This window comes from Lolium rigidum, chromosome 6 (assembly GCF_022539505.1).
Source record: "Lolium rigidum isolate FL_2022 chromosome 6, APGP_CSIRO_Lrig_0.1, whole genome shotgun sequence".
Lineage (NCBI taxonomy): Eukaryota > Viridiplantae > Streptophyta > Magnoliopsida > Poales > Poaceae > Lolium > Lolium rigidum.
Window position 1 is genome coordinate 86,798,607 of NC_061513.1, and position 20,678 is coordinate 86,819,284.

General features: G+C 43.2%; 1 protein-coding gene across 1 annotated transcript; it reads left to right on the forward strand.

Annotated features, from left to right (window-relative positions):
• Window positions 1-12,659: 12,659 nt before the first annotated feature.
• LOC124660049 (stomatal closure-related actin-binding protein 1) lies at window positions 12,660-20,086 on the forward strand. Its single transcript, XM_047197846.1, has 13 exons — window positions 12,660-12,813; window positions 13,656-13,947; window positions 14,513-14,641; window positions 15,341-15,433; window positions 16,652-16,792; window positions 16,976-17,044; window positions 17,459-17,542; window positions 17,645-17,822; window positions 18,005-18,121; window positions 18,514-18,572; window positions 18,951-19,085; window positions 19,450-19,599; window positions 19,714-20,086. Exons 1-13 carry the CDS (start codon window positions 12,809-12,811, stop codon window positions 19,756-19,758), a joined length of 1,497 nt encoding a protein of 498 aa, XP_047053802.1. The 5' UTR covers window positions 12,660-12,808; the 3' UTR covers window positions 19,759-20,086.
• The last annotated feature ends 592 nt before the right edge of the window (window positions 20,087-20,678 follow it).

Sequence of the window (20,678 nt, forward strand, 5' to 3'; positions counted from 1 at the left end):
TTATTTGACATCCATATCTATATTGTACAGGGATAATGGTAATTGGGGCTAGTTCATCCGACGGATCGGGTACTAGTTAACTGCTCTAGTGGCAATCCGCAAAAACCTACTTCAAGATCACGTCCCCGGACATGATCCCGGGATACCGGTGTTAACTCGACGAGTGCCGCTTAAGGTCTTACCATCCGTCGAGCCCCGGTCATGTTTTATCGGGTACCTAACGCGTCCGTTAGGATTTTTCTTCACATCCGTTGATGTGGAAAAAAGTAGCAGAGCGCGAGTCTTTGGCGATGCCACGCCACACAGGACGGATCCCGGGGTCTTACCTTCGCAGAGTTTTGCGGCATTCAGAGATTATTCGCGACTTTGGCGCTCTGAGAATATTTTGTCAAGTGCCTTATTCGGCTGATGCAATGACCCATTTTGCGGGCTCTTCTATTTTTCTCTCGGGCTTGATGAGACAGCCGGATATATTGGTTCTTCTATATTGTCGGGTACATCACCGATGCTCTTGCTCGGAACAAATGACGAGTCAATGGACCCGAAGATTTGTCCACCCTCTTTTTTTTTTTTTTTTTGGGTTCCTCCTTGATGAAAATTTCGTCGAGTTCCTCCTTCAGGAAAATTTCTTCGGGTCCTACTTGAGGACAATTCTTCGGGACCTCCTTGAGGAAAATTCTTCGGGTCCTCTTTGAAGACAATTCTCCGCGTCTTCCTTGAAGATAATTCGTCGAGTCCTCCTTGAAGATAATTTTTTGTCGGGTTCTCTCTTATATACTTTGAATTTTGCTTTCTCCTGCACAAATAAACAAACTTTTTCTATCTTTTCCTTGACTCTTTTTTTTCGCATACGGTGTGAGATGCTCAGATTCAATTATATGTAAAGTGAATATATGCCGCGCAGCCCCCGAGTGTCGGGTGCGACAAAAGTAAACAATAATCAACTTTGTGCAAAATAAAAGAACACTTAGCTTTTTGGACATGACGAAGTCAATGCATGATGAAGTCTTCGAGTGTAGATAAGAAATCTAGCCAAAGTAGAAACTACCAAATAGCAAAAGTGGAGGCCTCGAAATTATTGATGAAGAAATAGCCGAGCCCCCGAGCGTTGCTGAGGTGATGTGATGATTGTTGTGTTGCAGTCGTGACCCGAGGCGAAATCGTTGTCGAGCCCCCGAGCGTTAGGCGTGACGTCGAAATAAGTTGATGGAGTCGCGGCGTCATATTTGGTGAAGCCATTTAAGATGAAGCCATAGACAATAAGATGAATCCCATATGAAGTATTTGAGATGAATCCACATTGAAGATTACGCCATCAAATATGAAGCATATATTGAAGAGGAATCCGCCGATATCATAGAGGATGAATCCATTGACCCGAAGAAAATAAATCCAGTAATAATCATAGATGATAAATCCACTGACCCAGAAATGCGTCGGGTAGTATTATATTGGAGAAAATTAATGATAACCTTATAAGATGAATCCGCTCTCCCAGAAGTGCACTGGGTAGTATTATATAAGAGGACCCGAGTAATAACCATATAGATGAATCCACCGAAAGTGCATCGGGTCAGTGTCATATAACCATAGAAGATGAAACCATTGATAACCATATAGTAAGAATTCGGAAGTGTATCGAGCCAGTATTATATAAGATGAATCCAATAATAAATATATAAGACGAAGCCGACAATAACCATATAAGATGAAGCCGACAATAACCATATAAGATGAATCCACTCGCCCGAAAATGCATGATGTAGAATTATATAAGGAAGAAAAAAAACCAATAATAATCATATAGATGAATCCACCGATTAACCATAGGAAAAATTGAGGTATTTTTCGGGTTGTCCGAACCTAGTGACTTGTCGATATACTATACTTTTTTTCCTTTTCTTTTCGTGTCAAGGTATATTGCTTTTATGATTGGCCTTTACTTGTCGCTGGCTACGAAATCCATATAGGCGATAACTTAAGGCACATCTGCATGTATGGTTGACTCAATACTGTATTGCTTGTACTCGGTATTGTGGAATCAGTTTCCTTGCAAAGTGATTAATTTAACAGGGTGTAATATTCAGGTTTAACTAAACTGAGCTAATAATCACAAGATAAATCAAACAAGCACTCGCTGTGTAAACAAGAAAATCAAGTACTAGCTGCGGAAAAACTTAGAATAATAGCACCTGATTTTCTTCTTGTAAGGAACGATGGTGGAAACAGATTCTCTTCCCTGGGCTTGATCCGTTGTGGTGGCTGTTTTTTCCAGCTTTGGAACTGACTTGATGTGTTCGGAGTTTTGCAACGTGCTGCCGACCGGACTGGACAGCAACTCCCAACAGCAGGAATTCATGTAGTCGTATTTGGAAACCACTATCAATACTTTGGCTTTTTCCCTTTTAACTTGACCAGTCCGGTAGTCGATGAGCTCCATCCCCAGATTTATTTCTCGCACAAGTTCACAGAAAAAAAAAACGATGATTATCATTTACTGTTTAGCCGGCATTAATTTAGTTTATAGAAGAAAAGACCAAGGTGCATGTGATCGAGAGTTTGGTACAAAACTGCAATTACCAACTAAATTATTACAAACTTGTACTAGATTAAAAACTAGTCCGTACCTGGTTTGGGCAGATGGATTAACACTAGCTGGCACGTAGATCTTCACGTGGTAGTCATTATCATCTTGGGACTTGATCCTTGGAGCATGACGCAGCAGTGCGAAGGCCACAAAGCTGCCTTACGAGGGTATTCCATTGATCTTACTTTCTTTGTGCGTCTCCGCTGGTACGATCCGACGAGAACGGAAACAACGATCCGAGCGACGCACTAGAGCACACCGCCGAATCGAAGCAGATCCGTATCAATCCTTTCTCGAATTGACTGCCCGGAATCGTACGTAACACAGGCACGCACGTTTCCGATTTTGCCGCCACCAGGACAATCTCTGATGAACTCGATGAAATCGATTACGCTAGATGCCGATGAGCTTGCTAGATGCCGATATAGATGATGGATCCCGCCCGGATAACGAAATCCGATCGTCGAAAGTCCCCACGGATGGCGCCAATTGACGAGGGATCACCTCGGCAATGCCTACGTATTGTAGACTAGGTTTCGGGAGAGAGCGACGATGGAGATTCCGGGGACGAGATTAGGCACACGACGTACCCAGCTTCGGGTCCCCTCGGTGGAGGATCCCTACGTGCTGCTAGCAATCCAAGTATATGAGCATAATATGTTTACATGGTGCCGCCATAGGCGGAGCTATGTTGTCTATATTCTGTCTATCCGTTGTCCTCTCTCTTTCGGTGCCCCGACTAGCTTTATATATGCAACCAGCCTAGGGTTTTACAAGAGTCCTAGTCGATTACTTCTTCGGGTTGCCTTGTTGGGCCTTCTCCATATTGGGTCTCCTCCATATTGGACCGAGCCTGGTATACTAATAATGGGTACCCGAAGGGTATGCCCATGTCAGACATCCTCCCGTGCGGCTAACCAAGATTAGTTAGGGATATATCTTGTGTAACAATACTTGTAAACTTGACTTGTACCTCAAGTCCTTGTGCATATAAATAGAAACAGAGGGAGAGGAGGCGTGCCATCGAGCAGCCCATTGTTTCAGACTCCACTAGATGGAAATATCTTGTTGGCCTACTCCAAAGAAGAGGTTTCCCGCTTCTATTTAACCTCGACATTAGGAAAGTCTTCAACTCCATTAGATGGAAATATCTTGTTGACCTACTTCAAAAAAGGTGTTGTGACTTTGCTTACCACATATACTTCTAGGGTCATTCTCAATGACTTGGCTCGCACTCCCATCTCCCATGGCCGCGATTTGCGTCATGGAGATCCGCTATCCCCACTTCTCATTGTCATTGCCATAGACCCCCTCACACAAATCTTGGAAGAAGCCACGACACATGGCGTCCTCCATAGGCTTCGTGGTAGCGGTGTCATTTTAAGGATTCAGTTTACGCGGATGATGCAGCGGTGTTCATGGCGCCAATAAAAGAGGATATTCAAAAGTTGGCTATGATTCTTGAGGAGTTTGGGGATGTTACCGGTTTGTGCAGTAACTCCAAAAAATCTCCGGCGTCCCCATTCGTTACGCTCACATAGACCTCGATGGTGTTCTTGCGGGCATCCCCGCGACGCACACTTCCTCCCCTTTGAAATACTTGGGGCTACCTCTCTTGGTTTGGTGCCTCAGTAGGGTAGACTTTCAACACCTTGAAGACAAATGCGCCGGCAAGCTTCCGACTTGGAATGGGGAAGCTTGTTACCACCGCCGGTCGTGCGGCCTTGGTGAATCCGACATTGCCTTTCAAGCTATATACTACATGACTCCACTTGTGATACCGCCGGGAACTATAAAATTCATCAACAAGATTGCGAGAGCCTTTCTTTGGTCCGCTAAAGACACAACGACCGGTGTAAAGTGCAAAGTCAACTAGGAGACGGTGTGCTGCCCAAAAAATTTTGGTGGCATTGGGGTGCTTAATATGGATAGGTTTGCGACGACGCTTAGACTTCGTTGGCCATGGCTTGAGTAGAAATACCACCCGAAAATTTGGATGGGATCCGGGAATCCATGCAATTAATGAGAAGGATATGTAGATTTTCTGTGACGCAACTACTATCACGCTTGGTAATGGGCGCAAAGATCCATTTTGGCACTCCCCATGGCTACATGGGAGGAAACCAATTGAGATCCTCCCCTCATCTTTGAGATGTCCAAGAGGAAGAATTGGAAAGTTCACCAAGCTTTGCATGACAACAATTGGGTGAATAAGATCGACTTGGAGAAAATAATCAACTTCGAGCAACTTAGGCAATTCGTTGAGCTTTGGGGACTTTTTGACAACATCCATTTACAAGAGAACGTAGAGGATGATATTGTTTTGAGGCTCACGACCAACAATGAGTACACTTCAAAGATGGCTTATGAGATTCAATTCTTGGGCTCTATCACCTTCAACATGAACAAAATGGTGTGGAAGGTTTGGGCACCGTCAAAGGTTAAATTCTTCACTTGGCTTGCTACGCTAAATAGTATTTGGACGGTGGATCGCTTGCAAAAGCGTGGCTGGCCTAATTGTGATCGGTGCCCGCTTTGCAAGCAAACTTTTGAGACCGTTGATCATATCTTCATCCATTGTCAGTTCTCTATTCGTCTTTGGGACGCTATCAAGGGGTCGATTGGCATCCCCACCATACATCCGAGGCAATGGACGAGTCTTTCTATCTATGGTTGGTGGAACATGATGGCGGGTGGCATTTCACCGGATAAGGAGCCATCTCCTCACTTGCTTTGTTGGTCACTTGGGAGCTATGAAATCAACGCAACGTGAGGGTTTTCCGCAACAAGAAAGCACCCTTGCATATTGTTCTAGATAGAGTTAAGAGTGAAGCTCGATTGTGGATAACCGGGGGTGCAAGGCATCTGGGCAACATTATGCCGGGAGAGTAATAATAATAATAATTGTTACATTTTTGTAAAACTCCATGCTTAATCAATAGATTGATGTAAAAAAAATAAAAAAATGCAATGTTTATTTTGGCGCCGATGTTCGGGGATTATGTAGACGGGTAGATGAGCGGAGATGGACATGGATCATGCATAAACAAGCCAGCATACGCCCACGAAACAATAGTGGGTAAGTTTCTTTCTTTTTTTTCGAATCAAGGCGTTTTTTATATTACTCAAATCGTTACAATCTTTCTCTAAGAGCATCTCTAACAGAGCCCGTAAAAACGCGAACCGAAAAACCCGAGTTCAATGCACCGAACTCGTGTTTACGTGCCGGAAAATGGCAGGCGCAGCGCCTGCGGGTTCCGAACCAGTAAAAACAGGGTTTTTCATATGCAACACATAGAACAATGTATCTTAATTAATCAAATAATCATCCAAATTATTACAACACATAAGTAATTGTCTGAACCAAATTATTACAACAGTTCTGGGAAAATTGAACAAATGTAAAATGTCTCAATGAAATTACAACAACTTCGGGAAAATTGGACAAATGCACAAATGTCTCAACAATGATACATGTGACAAGCAAATGAATGGAATGATAGGATTAAAGGCGACGGCCATGTCGCTGCCAGTGGTGCATCTTCAGATCATAGACGAGCTGGGCATGGGTAGTGGAATTCTCAATCTGCCGATGTGCCTCAAGGAAAGCTTCAATGCGATCCGGATTGCGTTGGGGTTCCACTCGGGTGCCAACATTGTCATAGAAGCAGGGCAAGCTCATGTCTCTTTCATCCTCGATAATCATGTTGTGAAGAATCACACAACATGTCATGATGTTGACAAGGGTTTTCTTGTCCCAAAATCTGGCTGGGCCACGAACAATGGCAAACCTTGCTTGCAAAACACCAAAAGCTCTCTCAATGTCCTTGCGAGATGCTTCTTGAGCCTTGGTAAATTCAGCTTCTATTCTATCTTGGGGATCCTTGACAGACTTAACAAAAGTTGCCCAATCCAGATAGATGCCATCGGCTAGGTAATAGCCCATTGTGTACTCATTGTTCATGACCTTGTAGTTGCAAGTGGGTGCTTCCCCATTTGCTAATTTAGCAAACAAAGGAGACCTTTGCAGGACGTTGATGTCATTGAGTGTCCCCAGCAAACCAAAAAAACAGTGCCAAATCCACAAATCTTGTAATGCTACGGCCTCAAGGACAATGGTTGCATCTTTGCTCTTGCCACGAGCATCGTCCATGCCATGCTTTTGGATAATTCTTCCATGTCCAATGCATACAATCGAGACTACCAAGCATTCCAGTGCCAACCTCTTTTCTCATTTATCTCCATCAACCGTTTGGTGTCATCCTCGTTGGGAGCTCGGAGATACGTAGGCCCGTACAACTTGATAATCATACGAGCAAACCCGCGGATCGACTCCGTGGTAGTATCTTCGCCAATTCGAAGATACTCGTCGGTGTAATCCGCAGGGATGCCATACGCAATTACCCTCATGGCAGACAGAGATCTTTTGGAAAGCGCCGAAACCCATCACCCCGGCGGCATTCCTACGTTGCTTGAAGTAATTCGAATGCAATTCGCAGCCTTTTGACGATTCGGACGAACAAGCTACGCCGCATGCGATACCTCCTACGGAACGGATGGGCAGGATAGGTAGGTACCTCGGCGAAGTAGTCCTCCATCGAGCTGCTCGTGGCCGAGGAGGCGATTCCGCCGGATGTGGTTCCGGCCGAACACGGAACCGCGCCTCCGATTCGGCGAGCTTCGCGCGGTCCTCCAGGTCCTTGACGGCGAGGAGGAGCATGGTGGCCTCCAAGTCGTTGTCCTGGAGCAGCTCGTCGAGGTCGGAATCGTCGGAGCTCGACGAATCCGACAGATCGAAATCGTCGTCCGAGCTTATCCTCGATTCCGACGGAGCGGCGGCGGCGGCGGCGGTGGGGGCGGCAGCCGGAGTTGGGCGAGGAACAGCGGACGGGGTGCGGGGCGACCGGCGCTACCTCCGGGTTGCGGGGCTCGGGCGAATTGGGCGGGGCGGCGGTGGCGGAGTGTGGTGGCGGCGCGGGGAGCGTGGGGGAAGGAGCGAGCGAGCGGTTGCGTCGACCGAAACTTCCAGCGCGCCCTAGATAGGGATCGAGCGTTCGGTTCGCTCGATCGACCCCTACAAATACAGGCCGTTTTGAGTTTTCGGTCTCGGCCCGAAAAAAGTTTTTCGGTTTTGGCTCTTTTACGATCACTGATCGGCGCCGTTTATCGTCCCGAACCTGTAAAACGGCGGTTATTTTTCGGTTTTGGCCCGTTTACGGGCTCTGTTAGAGTTGCTCTAAGATACCACACGCTATAAACCGAACCAAAGGCTACACCTTGTACAAAATCGATCGAGCATGAAGCCCATATCTCGACCAACGCCGATCACCTAAGCGAAAAATGACAACTTCACCAGAAACCAGCGGATTGGGAGACTCCCCAGTCCAGAACCAAGCGCGATTTGCTCTCTCTAATCTAATCCGTCCGTCGCCGTCGTGACAGCACGGAGATCGCGGAGATAACGGGCAGATTGGGTGAGGCGTTCATGCCGGTCTTTATGGGTCGCTTCTGTACTGCAGGTTCAGCTACTACCGTGTTGAGTTCCACCGGCTTCTTAATTGGTTTCTCGTCCTTCAAGTCCTTTGCTCGTCGCGACGCTTCGCCCGGCTTCTATTTATTTTCCTTCCTCTTCCAGCTCGACGAGATTAAGTTTTGTTATCATGAGTCTCTACAAACCATCGTCAAGCTAGCAGCGATCTCTTTCGCGGAACCATTCCGCCGTACGTTTTCTCTAATCGTCTCCACGAGGGCCGGAAAATGACAGGTTCGTATAATCATATACTTCCTCCGTTTCTTGATAATTTTTGACATAAAAAATAAAAATCGCATATTTAGAAAAAATTACACCATGTTTAAGCGGGATTATCCCTAGATAATTAACGTGAGAAAATATAGAACTTTACACAAGCTAAGGAAACGTCCTGGAAAACTTGTCCAAACCAGTGGCACGATGCAATACACCTATATTCTAGTATTTTTTCCTCAAAACATTATATATCTAATATCTAGAAACGGAGGGAGTACTACTTCACACAAACACGTATGTATTACTCGTAAGTAATCAACAGCTGCCAATGGTTTTCTTGAAAAAAAAATACTACTATTATAAGAAGAAAACGTGTCGAGGTCAGCTGCTGCCTAAGAAACGGCTCACCGGCCAGCACCGGCCATAGTACTATGCTAGTACATACAAGTCGCCGTCTTGCGACGGGCGTTGGCTTTGAGAATTGAGAACGTATCGCACGATGTGTACGTCGCCGAGAGGGACAGAAATACCGATGCCGGACGCCGTGCTGTCTGGCCAACGGCCACCACCGCGTATTCTTTGACAAAAACCTTGTACTCCCTCCGATTCATATTACTTGACACTAATATAGATGTATCTAGACATATTTTAATTATAGATACATCCATTTTAGTGGCAAGTAATATGGATCGGAGGGAGTAGGAAAACTGATGTCTCGTCTCGTACTGGCAAAACTATTTCGGAAACCTATGGGTTCGGGGCCAATAAGAATATTGTTGAATTTGTGCACGTGGACGCCAAATAAATTTAACTCGCCATCAAGAAAAGTTGCCACGAATTTGTTAAATGCAGAAAAAAAACTGAGGTAGGTCGATTTTTAAAAAATGATGAAAACATTTAAATAATCGAAAACATTAATAGTTGCCACGAATCTTATTCGCACGAGTCTCTTAAGTCAAGACAAAAGATGTTTTAAATCAACTATGAAGATACCTCACTAGACCTATGGTTAAAATTGGTGGTAATAGAGTCCATAACAAAAGAAAAGAAGGTATCCGCACTATAAAAATAATCGGTAATGACTCGTGCTGACTCTTTTCATGATTCCACCGGTAGTTACCATTCCATCCATACTTAGGATTATGATGTAGTTGTATGCGCAAACTGACATCTTCTAACAGGGTCGGTCAACCACAATTTTTTCAATTGAGCAAACATGTCCTCATAACCCTAACAAAATACATTGACTGAAAAGAAACGACTAGAGTTGGTTTATGTCACACCCCATGAACCGGCGAAGTACCCTCAACCCAACCAAGGACATTGTTTAGAGCCGGGTTTTGTTAGATCAAAAATTAAATATCGCAATTAGAAAGAGTTGTTTGCAAATATAGTAGATCTAGCCCCTGTTAGTATTAAAAAAGGTTTTGCCCAATGTTTATTAAAACAATCATAATTTTCTCATATGAAGTCCGTTTGACGTATGATCATTCAAATTGTTCAGAAAAAACACGCGTATCTGAAAGTTTTCAGCAAAAAATTGCCGTACCTTAGACCATCTCCAACTCCCATTGGGTACGGACATATGTTGTCCGTCGTGGTCCGCGTAGGCCAAAAACGAGGCGCAACATCCGCGCAGGCCAAAACGAGGCACACCGCGCTACCGCAAACAGATCGCGCGCGTCGGACGCCTCCTAGCCCTAATTTGGGCCAGGTTGTCGACAGCGCGAAAATCGCGCGTTTGGGGAGAAATTGTCTGCCTCAGGCATGCAACCCTCCACACTTCTCCTCTCGCTTGCACTCTCCCCACTCTCACCCCCGTGTCGTAGCTTGATCCATGGAGGCCGCAACACTCGTTGACGAGGCCGTAGCTCATGACAACGCCATGCACGACTCCGCGGTTGAGGCCGTGGTCATAACTCCCGTCGCCCAGGTGAAGACACCGCCCCGTGAGTGCGGCCCTTCAAGAAAAGCCACCGTCCCTGGCGCGGAGGACAAGACGAAGAAGGCGCTCACGTCGGGGAGCGTGCAGGGGAGTCGAGGAAGAGAGCCAACCGTCGGGTGAACGTGAGGACCAAACTAGGGTTGGCGTAAGCGGCCACCGCCTAGGCGCGCGTGAACGCTGATGCCCTAGCGGTGCAAGTGGCGCTCCTGGTGGGCGGCTAGGTGCTGGACAACGCGTCGGCCACGAGCTGTGGCTCGATCGCGTCGAAGCTACCGATAGTCATGGGACCGACGGTGTCCCGGTTGTCAAGGGATAAGTCACCAAAGGTCGGCGAGTCGTTCTCGGCCGCGGCACCGCTCCAGAACATCGACCTTGAAGTCCCGGTGGTACCGGGCAAAGAAAGCACGCAAGGCGGCAGTCTCCGGACGGTGGCCCCATCTCCCACAACATGCTCGACGAAATTGTGATGCGCCCCAATTCGCCCTGGCACCCGATATGAAAACATTTTTCGCTTCCTTTGTTTCCTTCGTCGATTTAACAGTCCTGACATGACCCCTTGACATGTTTGGCAGTCATACTTTGATGGGTTCGTGACCATGGAGATCACCATGGCGGACATGATCAATGGAGATGGAGGCACCGAGACGTAGCATAATGCCGCCTAAGGTGCCATGTAGGCTGCCCCTATCTCCATCGACGATGCCCCCTTGTTTGAGGACGAGCACACTCAAGTCGCCAAAGGAGCATCCCGTTGAACCGGGAACTTCACCGAGTATGAGGACGCGTGCCTTTGCAAGGTATGCATGGAAGTTGGGCAAGATCCAATATGTGACGCCAACAAATGGGTGGTGTATTCTGGAAGAAGATGCACAACTACTTCCACAAGCACAAGAATTTGGGCGATACCCCTTTTGTGAGCGACCGGAGTGAGGCCTCGCTCATGAAGAGGTGAGCGTGGATCCAAGAGCAGACCACCAAGTTCAACGCCGCCTATGATAAGATGAAGACGCGTAAGGTGAGTGGTCTTTGCGTTGCCGACTTGATGCCAATATCATGGCGACCTCCTTGACCGACGACATGGACCCATCTCATCGGGCATGGCCCGAGAAGAAGAATATCATTTTAGCTCGGGAAATGTGATTCGTGTATCGTACTTTTGAAACTCCGGTATTGCCGACATGTTGTACTTGAAGTGTTTGTGTTTGAACTATCATTTTGAGCGAATTATTGGAAAGTGTTCTTGGCTCTCGAGCTCCAGTGCTCCCGCCATTTAAATAAAATAAAATATATTTTTACAAGTTACTAAAAATCTGAAAATAATTGGAAATTGTCAATGATACATCTCACAATCATGCAGAATCTTAACCCGAAATTCGTTTTATTTTGCGCTAGACTGAAATAACAAAATCTGATATGTTTGAGAGATTTGAAAATGACTACTCAGATATACACTTTTTTCATTTTTGTGAAGATTAGAATATAAAGTATTTGAAGTTGATATTTTACATGTTTGTCTAATACAATATTGACTATATAACGATTTATTTTCAGAATTTTTTGAAACTTAAAAATATGATTTTTATGTTTTAAGAAAAAATAGGATCACTGGTGCCTACGTGCACCAAATCTCTGTCTTATTTGCTATTTACGCCGAAACCAGTGCAAGGTTTCAAAATAGTTTTACCTAGAGATTAGATGAAAGGTATTTTAGCTTAAATCAAAAAGTCAGATTTTGCTATTTGCACCCGCCCGTGTTGCGCTTGGCCACACAGACATGCCTACTGTCGGCTAAAGCCGTAGCGTGCACGAGAGAGAATACGCGGTATGTATGTACATGTATGATCAGAAGTGAGTTCTCTACATTCGTACAGCCAGATCAAAACATCTCGAACTGTATGCAAGTATACTAGAGTAACATATCCACCACGTGGATTTGAATTCGATCATGGTCCATGTCAGAAAATGGTCGTCGGGCGAGTCCATCGTCCGTCCGACTGCAGGAGTGCAGGTGCACCCAGCAATAAGCACCATTTTAAATGGGAGGCCCCGCAGTTAAGCTAATCAGTCGTTGGAAGGTAATGACGATGATGATTTCCAGACTAAACTAAACCCGCAGTATCTCTCTGTCTCCTCCATTCCTCTTCCTCCGCTTCCGGTACCACTACGCCGTACTCTTCCTTCCCCTTTCCCCTTCCTTCACCAGTTTCTTTCCCTCCGTTGCGGCCGGCCGTCGGCATCAAGCTCGCAGCCGAATCCCGCAATCCAATTTCGAACTCGCCACCGGCCAAAAAAGGAATCCGTCCACGGGATCGAAAGCAACAGCGCAGGCCCGATCCATCCAGCTTTACTAAAAGCAGGAGGTCGGGGCGAGGGCATTAAAACCCTACCGGAATCGTGCGGAGGAATCCTCCGGCCAGTTTGTTTCTCTCCAAGCCTGGTGGCAGCTGAGTGCTCGAGAGGATTCTCAGGTCGTCGGACGGCGGCGGGCTGCGTTGGGAACCTGGTTCTGCCGGCGGTTCTGGAGCCGCATATGAGGTGAGGATCCCGGTTGCTGTGTCCTTTCTTTATAATGATGCTTGGCCGTGTTATTTTTTGTGCAGTAGAATTTTCTGTGGGGGGAAAGGGCGGCGGGATCGTAAGTTTGGATTTTTCAATGTGATGAAGCGGTGTTTTTTGGGGGCCTTCGGATGTAAATTTGGTTTTGCGAGGGCTAATCACGGTCAAAGCTGTTTTTTTTTTGTGTTTGATATGAGTACCTCCTTTATTTTCTTTGGATTTTATGCAATTTTGGGAGGCCTTTTAGTTGCTTGCGTAATTTTCTCTATTCGTTAATCCTTAATTTGTCGGTTGCTAGCTAGAGAACGTGAAGTGAGAGTACGAAAACAAAACATGGAGTGAGAAAAGCGTATACGACATGTCTTCCTGTCCCCAAATTCGTTCCTTTGAAGTCTCATCGACTATGTTTCTAGTTAGTTAGTTAGTTGGGTTGTATTGTCAGGTTGTTATAACGTTGTCCCCGTGCTGCTGGTAAGAAATTTGTACTCTTCCACACAAATCAGCACGGATTTTGTCATCGCTAGCCCTGAATCCATATATTGTAACCCATTAATTTAGCTGGCTCTTTGCTCAAATTCCATCGATAGTACCTTTAACAGTAGAGCTTAGCCTGCTCCCTGTCTTTGGCTTAATCCTGTTTCTTGTACTCACTGGAAGATGCCAATTCAGTAAGTTTCGATGAGCTAGATACTTTTGCCTCGAGCTAGTTGTTTGCGCTGAGACATGATCAATATATCCTCAGCTAGTACATGGTTTACTGATATTACAAGTTTATGTTGTGTAGCACTGAAAATGTGTTTTCTTCTTCTGATCTGTATCAGAGTACCACATATGACAAGGGTCATCCATGACTCGGGAGAAGGCATGCAGAAAGAGGCACTTGATATGGTGTCGTCCGATGTTAACTTCCCCAAGGGCCATTTTCCAGACTACAGGATTGGGCCAAACAACCAAATCATTGACCCAGAGGAGACGCACGAGGTTGTACCTTTAAAGGAGATTGTCGCCAAGGAAACAACGCAGCTGCTAGAGCAGCGAAGGCGGCTGTCCGTGCGTGATCTCAGGGAGAAGTTTGAGAAGGGTCTGTCTGGTGCCTCGAAGTTAACTGAAGAGGTATGCTAACCAATCGAAGTAGCTCAGTTTGTACTGACTTTTGTCAAAAATATGTATCGGGAGATCCAGCAACACATATTTGAAGGTTTTTGAAATTAGCTATAGATTGTTCACATGAGACATGGTTTCCCGTTAGAAATTTGGAATGCTTTCTTATGAAGAATGATGCGGAAGTGACACATATACACAAGTAAAAATATGTATGGTTAGTCGAAGTATATCCGATGGCTGAATGTATTTGTTCAATTTATCTGTCAGTGACCAAATTAAGGAGTTGCTATCAGACTCTCCCTAACAGCATCAGTGCCTCCACTTCTAGAGCTCAGTTTATTGATTGAATCCTCTTTTCTCATATATTCATACTTTGTTTATAGCTCAGTTCTTTCCTGAAGATGCTTCCTTTTCAAAAGAAGCACATAATTTCAAATCAAATGGATAAACACTTGGGTGGACATCATTGTACTATTGGCATTTTGCCTTCCTAACTAGGAGAAGTATCACATTCCGGTCTTAGTAATTTTGTCCCAAAGAAATTCCATTTTGAAGTTGTTGCTTCATGTTTCAGGCGAAGAGGCGAGACACAGCTTCACTGGATAGGCAGGTTCTTTTGAAGAAGCTCAGAGATGTTTTAGACACTTTGAAAGGCCGGGTGGCTGGTCGAAACAGAGATGATGCTGATGAAGCTATCTCACTGGTTAATCACTTCTACAAATACTGTGGTGCCAATATTTGTATTCTAATATAAGCTGCTTTTGTAATTTAATTAAGAGTTAAGCTAGTTTCACCCGTAAGTGCTCTTTCTAAGCTGGCATTCAGCAGATAGCATGAAACAAAGGCAAAAATCTTATAAGCAATTTTTTGCAGTACTTCATATTAGGTGCCAGCTGCCAACTGTAATTGTGCCATGTTGTTATTTGTGTTTATATTATACACTTCTCTTAGGTCAAACATTTCTTTGCTTGGCCAAGTTTATAGGAAAGAAACAACCTCTACTATACCAAATCTGTAACATTAAATATATTTTCATATTACATTTATTTGGTATTTTAGATGTTGATATCTTTCTCTAAAATGTTGGTCAAACTTTACAAGGTTTGACTTAGAAATTTTTTATATGCCTCTTATATTTGGAATGGGGGAATAGTTTATATACGATGCTTTGAACGTTTTGAAAATACTAAAATTTGTAAGTTTTTTTAATGTCTATGAAAGCTATATATATACTATGTATTTGCAGTACGAAACCCATCATATATCATATTTAATTAATTTATGCTTCTTTTTTACTCTTTGTCTATACCGCCTCCAGTTGTGATGTTCTTGTTCTTTCTCATGTTACCTTTTGTTAGAAAAAAGGTTACTACTTGATTTTGACATGCTATGTTCGAATCAGGTGGAAGCACTAGCAGTACAACTTACTCAAAGAGAAGGAGAACTAATTTATGAAAAGGCTGAAGTAAAAAAGTTGGCTAGCTTCCTCAAGCAGGTTTACACCATTTGTTAATTATTGAATTGGTTACTTGCACATGTTTAAACTGTTCACTGAGTCGGATCCGGAGCGTGAAATATGCTTGATGCTTCATATGTGATTAATATTTTGTAAGCCATGTATATGGTAACATGTTCAATTTTAGTGTAGACATGGTTCAAATGGATAGTATGAAGGCGTTCTTTTTGGGATACTAGAACTCATAATGCATGTAGTTTGAAAATAAATTTTTTCTGTTCATGAATCCTTTTGGTTGTGGTAAGAGTAAGACTATTAGAAGCCTAGGAACATCTGATGTTCTTTTAGTTTGAAAATAAAATAAATTTTGTTCATGAATCCTTTTGGTTGTGGTAAGAATAAGACTATTAGAAGCCTAGGAACATCTGATGCTCCTTTACAGAATGGCCTGATCTTCTTAGAAAACTTAGCACAATGGCCTAATCCAACCTTAATGTTCACAGTTCACTAGAACTATATGGTATGTATGTTTGAGCTGTTTTCTGTCTCTCAGGCCACAGTAAGAAATCTTCTGGGGATTTTCCACTAAATACCTGTAACTCTGCTGTAATATGCCTCCTAGGAGGATTGTAAAACTCTATCTTTTCAATGAAATGAAACGCAAAATTCTTCACGAAAAAAAGAAATCCTCTGGGGAAATCACCACATGTCCTTTTATCTCAAATTTTTATATATTTTATGAGTGGAGACTAGGGGCCTGTTTGGTTTGCATACTAGGTTTGCCAAAATTTTCCACACATGGCTAAGGTTAGGTGAACAAAATGGGCGCCACACTTGAGAGTATCTTGCCACACTTTTCTGACTTGATGACACATGGGACCTAGATTGCATGAAAAAATGTTGCTACAAGTGTGGCTGCAAACCAGACACGGGGCTTGCCTAATTTGTGGTGTGGCAAAGTGTGGCAAACTTCGTATACCAACCAAACATGCCCTAGAGTTTGTCACCTTAATCATGTACTGTGTACTGTTCATGAGGTTGTGACATGTCTAAGTTAAGGAAAATAGTCCTATTTTTCACTTGTATGAGCTACATCAAATGTTCATATTATTATATGCGATGTTTGACAACAACTTGATTAATATCTATTAAGATGCCATCATTTTTTTTGCGAAACAAGATGCCATCATTTGCTAGCACTATGATACTGTTGTCTTGTTCACACGCAAATAACAATGTTTTCATTGGCCTTTATAGGCTACTGAAGATGCACGAAAGGTGGCTGAAGAGGAAAGAGCTCTTGCACTTGCTGAAATTGAAAAATCTCGAGCTGCAATAGCAAAAGTGGAGAAAGCACTGCAGGAGCATGATTCAGCATCAACTAGCAGGGAGAAGGAGGTGCTTCCATAACTAATAATGATCTTGGATGTTTCTTTAGTGTTATTGAACTTCCTCTTATGTAGTACATTCGGTGCACTCAGCTTCTGGCGATGCAAATGCACTGACATGAGATTGATGCATCCTTTTGATGTGAGTACTTGACACGTTTATTCTAGATCTTAACTATTTTTTCCTAATCAGGAGATAGAGGAACTTAGAAAAGAGATCCGAGAGGCTAGACGAATAAAAATGCTACACCAGCCAAGCAAGGTTTGTTTTGCATCATTGGTTGTATGTATGGACTTACAGTTTTCGTTGTTATGTTGATCTCTGATGATACTGCTCCCATTTATTTTGCCTTTTCTCTATCAATTTCTGATAGAGTTTTTCTTCCTTTTTAGTCCTAATTTCCAGTCTTTTTTTCTCCTCTTCTCCTTTGGCTGTCCTTTTGTTTCTGTTGAGTTTCATATCTAGGACCCCAACTTGCTTGGGAAAAAGGCTTTGATGTTGCTGTTTAGTCCTAACTCATAGTCCTACAAATTAGCATGTATTTTCTACTCAATGCTCTATTATCTCTGCTACTTGTACTTCCATGTATCTTGTAAATCAAATTAAGCATTTTATGGAAATTTTGCACTCATGTACTTACTAACATCGTAACAATTGTCATGCACTAATTTGCAGGTAATGGATATGCAGTTTGAGCTTCAGGGATTGCGGACACTCATATCAGAAAAAACTGAGCTTTGCAATCAGTTAAAGAAAGAGGTAAATTCCTGGCAGGACAGGCTTTTTTTTTTGAAATGAAGTATTCATATGATTTGAGGTAATGTTGAGCTATGTGAATCACCGAGCCACTTTTACATTCAGCTTGCCATGATCAAGAGGCTTGAACAAGATAGCTCTAAACTCTTTGAGCTTGAGGGTTCCAATACTCTTGGATCACAGTTCCATATCATCCCTCGAGTTGATGGTGCTCCAGACATCTCAAGCTGTCCAGCACAGTGGTACCGTGTAATTTCTGGAGGCAGCAGAGAGCTCATATCGGGTATGTAAGCAGATGAATAGCTCACAGAGCTTGCTAGACTTCTTCCATGGCCATTGAGAGAAACAAACTCATCTGCAAGCAATCTTTGTAGCAAATCAACTAAGTTCCATTAGAATGTTTACCTTTTTGGATCATAGCTTTTCTTGCTTTATATGCTTAGGTTTTATAATTCCCTGCTGCAGGAGCAACAAGACTTGCATATGCTCCAGAGCCATTTGATGTTGGCCAATTGTTGCAAGCGGAGATAGTTTTGAAAGCAGATAAAGTTACAGTTCAGACAGATGGTCCTATAAATCCTGGTTGGGCCTTTCTGCACTTCCCTTTTAACATGTCATATCTCTGTGCAATATCAAGCATTAACAAGTTCCGCACATCCCAGACCCAATATTTACTATTCCAACTCATGGAATTTACTTTTTTCCCTAAATTTGAGCCTTACACTAATTCAATTGTTTAAAGTAGAGGTTAATAACCCAAACATCTATTTGACCAGATAAGGTGTAATCACCATTTGATCTGTCTTGTTATGTTATTACCATGATCTGTCTTGTTATGTTATATGAATTTGTCTCATGTTGCAATTTTCCAATAGCCCTGCTTGTTTAACTGCATGTTTGTCACACAAACAATCTTAGTCATTGATATTTGATAGAACCTTGTGTAAATGACTGACCTGTTGTACTTTGAACAGCTTCAGGTCTGGAACGATATGTGGACTCGCTAATGAAAAGAACAGATACCGAGTTCACTGTATGAATCCTCTTTGCCTATATGATATCAGTATACAAAACTCTTTGAGTAGCCATCTTTCATTATTTTACTAAAACACATTATGGTATCCATATCTATTTGGGGGGACTGGTTGGATCTGGGGGATCCTAGACTAAAAAATTAACTACCCCAATATTCCACTTCTAAACAAGACCTTCATTTTCTTCCCTCAATTCAAGTAAAATAGGAGTAAAGTTTATCTGCAGTTTGGCATGAACGTTGGGCCAGCTATGGAAAGGACAATTTTGTTATTTGTAGCAGGAACATCCACCGATTTACAAATTTTATTATTAACCAGTGAATTGAACATTTTCTTAATATAATTTAATTGAAGCTTGCATCTGTTCTGCTCTGTAGGTTGTAGTCACCCAAATGAATGGGAATGATTACTCATCGAACTCTGTCCATGTATTTCATATTGGAAAACTGAGAATAAAGCTTCGAAAAGGAAGATCTACAAAAGCAAGAGAGTCATATTCCACCACAATGAAGGTAAAGTGAAAGCCTTTCTAAGTACAGGTTCCGAAAGTATACATGTAACTGAAATGACGTCTACTATGTTCTAGTGTTTTGCTTCCCAGACTTGTTTTCGGCTAGATAGTAGCAGTAGATCTGCATACAATATCTTTAATAACAATGCTTACCAGTTTTGCTTCCTAGCTCTCCTAGGTCTCCTGATTGTATTTCTGAAACAAACAAGGGTTCCATATAAGTTTGCGGAAATTTAAGCATGTTATCTCATCATTGGTCCTTTTCTGTTACGGATTTATAGAACATCGAATATGCAATTGATTGGAACTGGCAGAGAATTTCACCATATATCTGACAACCTATCTTATTCATTGCCAATCTTCAGCTGTGTGGAAGCCGCGGTGGTGGTAATGCTGCGGCTTGTGCAGTTTTCTGGCAAGCTAGGAAAGGCCTATCCTACACATTAGCTTTCGAAACCGACAGGGATAGGAATGCTGCAATCATGCTTGCTCGGAAATTTGCTTCCAATTGCAATGTGAGTGTGTTTTTGTATAAGATGTCACATTTAAGTTCATTGTGCTGAAGAATCTGCTTCACTTGTATGAACTTAGGAAGGAATGTGTTTACACCTTTCATCTGCTCAATGCAGGTTGTTCTCACTGGACCGGGTGATCAAGTACATGGTGGCGGCTGACGAAGTAATTATGCCTGGCTTGACAACATTGTGCATGTAATTAGATTGTGAATTTGGGTGCTTGTCTATTTGTGTTTGTGTGAGAGTAGAGGTTGTACACGAGGCTTTCCCTTTTCAACACGTCCTGTGAAGGCAATCTTTTTATTTGCCTGCCTGCAGCTCTAAAGATGTGCAGTACACGTTGATTGATTTTATCTTGTGTATTACATATGTCTGACACTTGAGAAAAAAAGGCTTTCAAGTGTAGCCCAGGAGCTTTCCCTTGAGTTGTCAAGAAATGTACAGATCAAAGAGAACTATTTCATCTATGATGTATGTATTTCTTGTCCTTGCTGCGAGTAGAATAATTGACATTTCTTTTATTACAGTTTAAGGTATATGATGCCACCAGCATTTGTTTAGGTAGGAGTAATTAATAAAGAGAATGTTGTAAAAAAATGCACACATCATCTGCAAGCACTCTGCTGTATATATCTTGAATGCCCTAGAATATTAAGGTTTACCTTAGACCGAACATATTCTTCTGTTACGAAACACATTCTTTAATTCGGAGTCACTGACGTAGCTGGTCAAACCTGCTACGGAACGGAATCTCTCTGAGGTGTTCAAAATCCATGTGAGAAGGATAGTTTGTGTATGTAATGCAACCGTTACTACAGGACAGCGCATAGGCCACTGCGGTGTACGAAGCTCACGCCTCACTCCGAGACGTTTGTCACATGCAAGCACAACGGAAGTGGACACATCCGCAAGATATCTTCAATCCAAAGCCACACTATCACTGGGGCTTTTGTCAGTGCGGGTTGGACCACGATTTCACATGCCTCTCAGTTTCAGCCATCGGTAGTATACTTGCTCGGTGGACTGAGTAAATGAAGGTTTGAAACTCTTTTCAGTTGGACTCGTGATTTTTTTTTGAG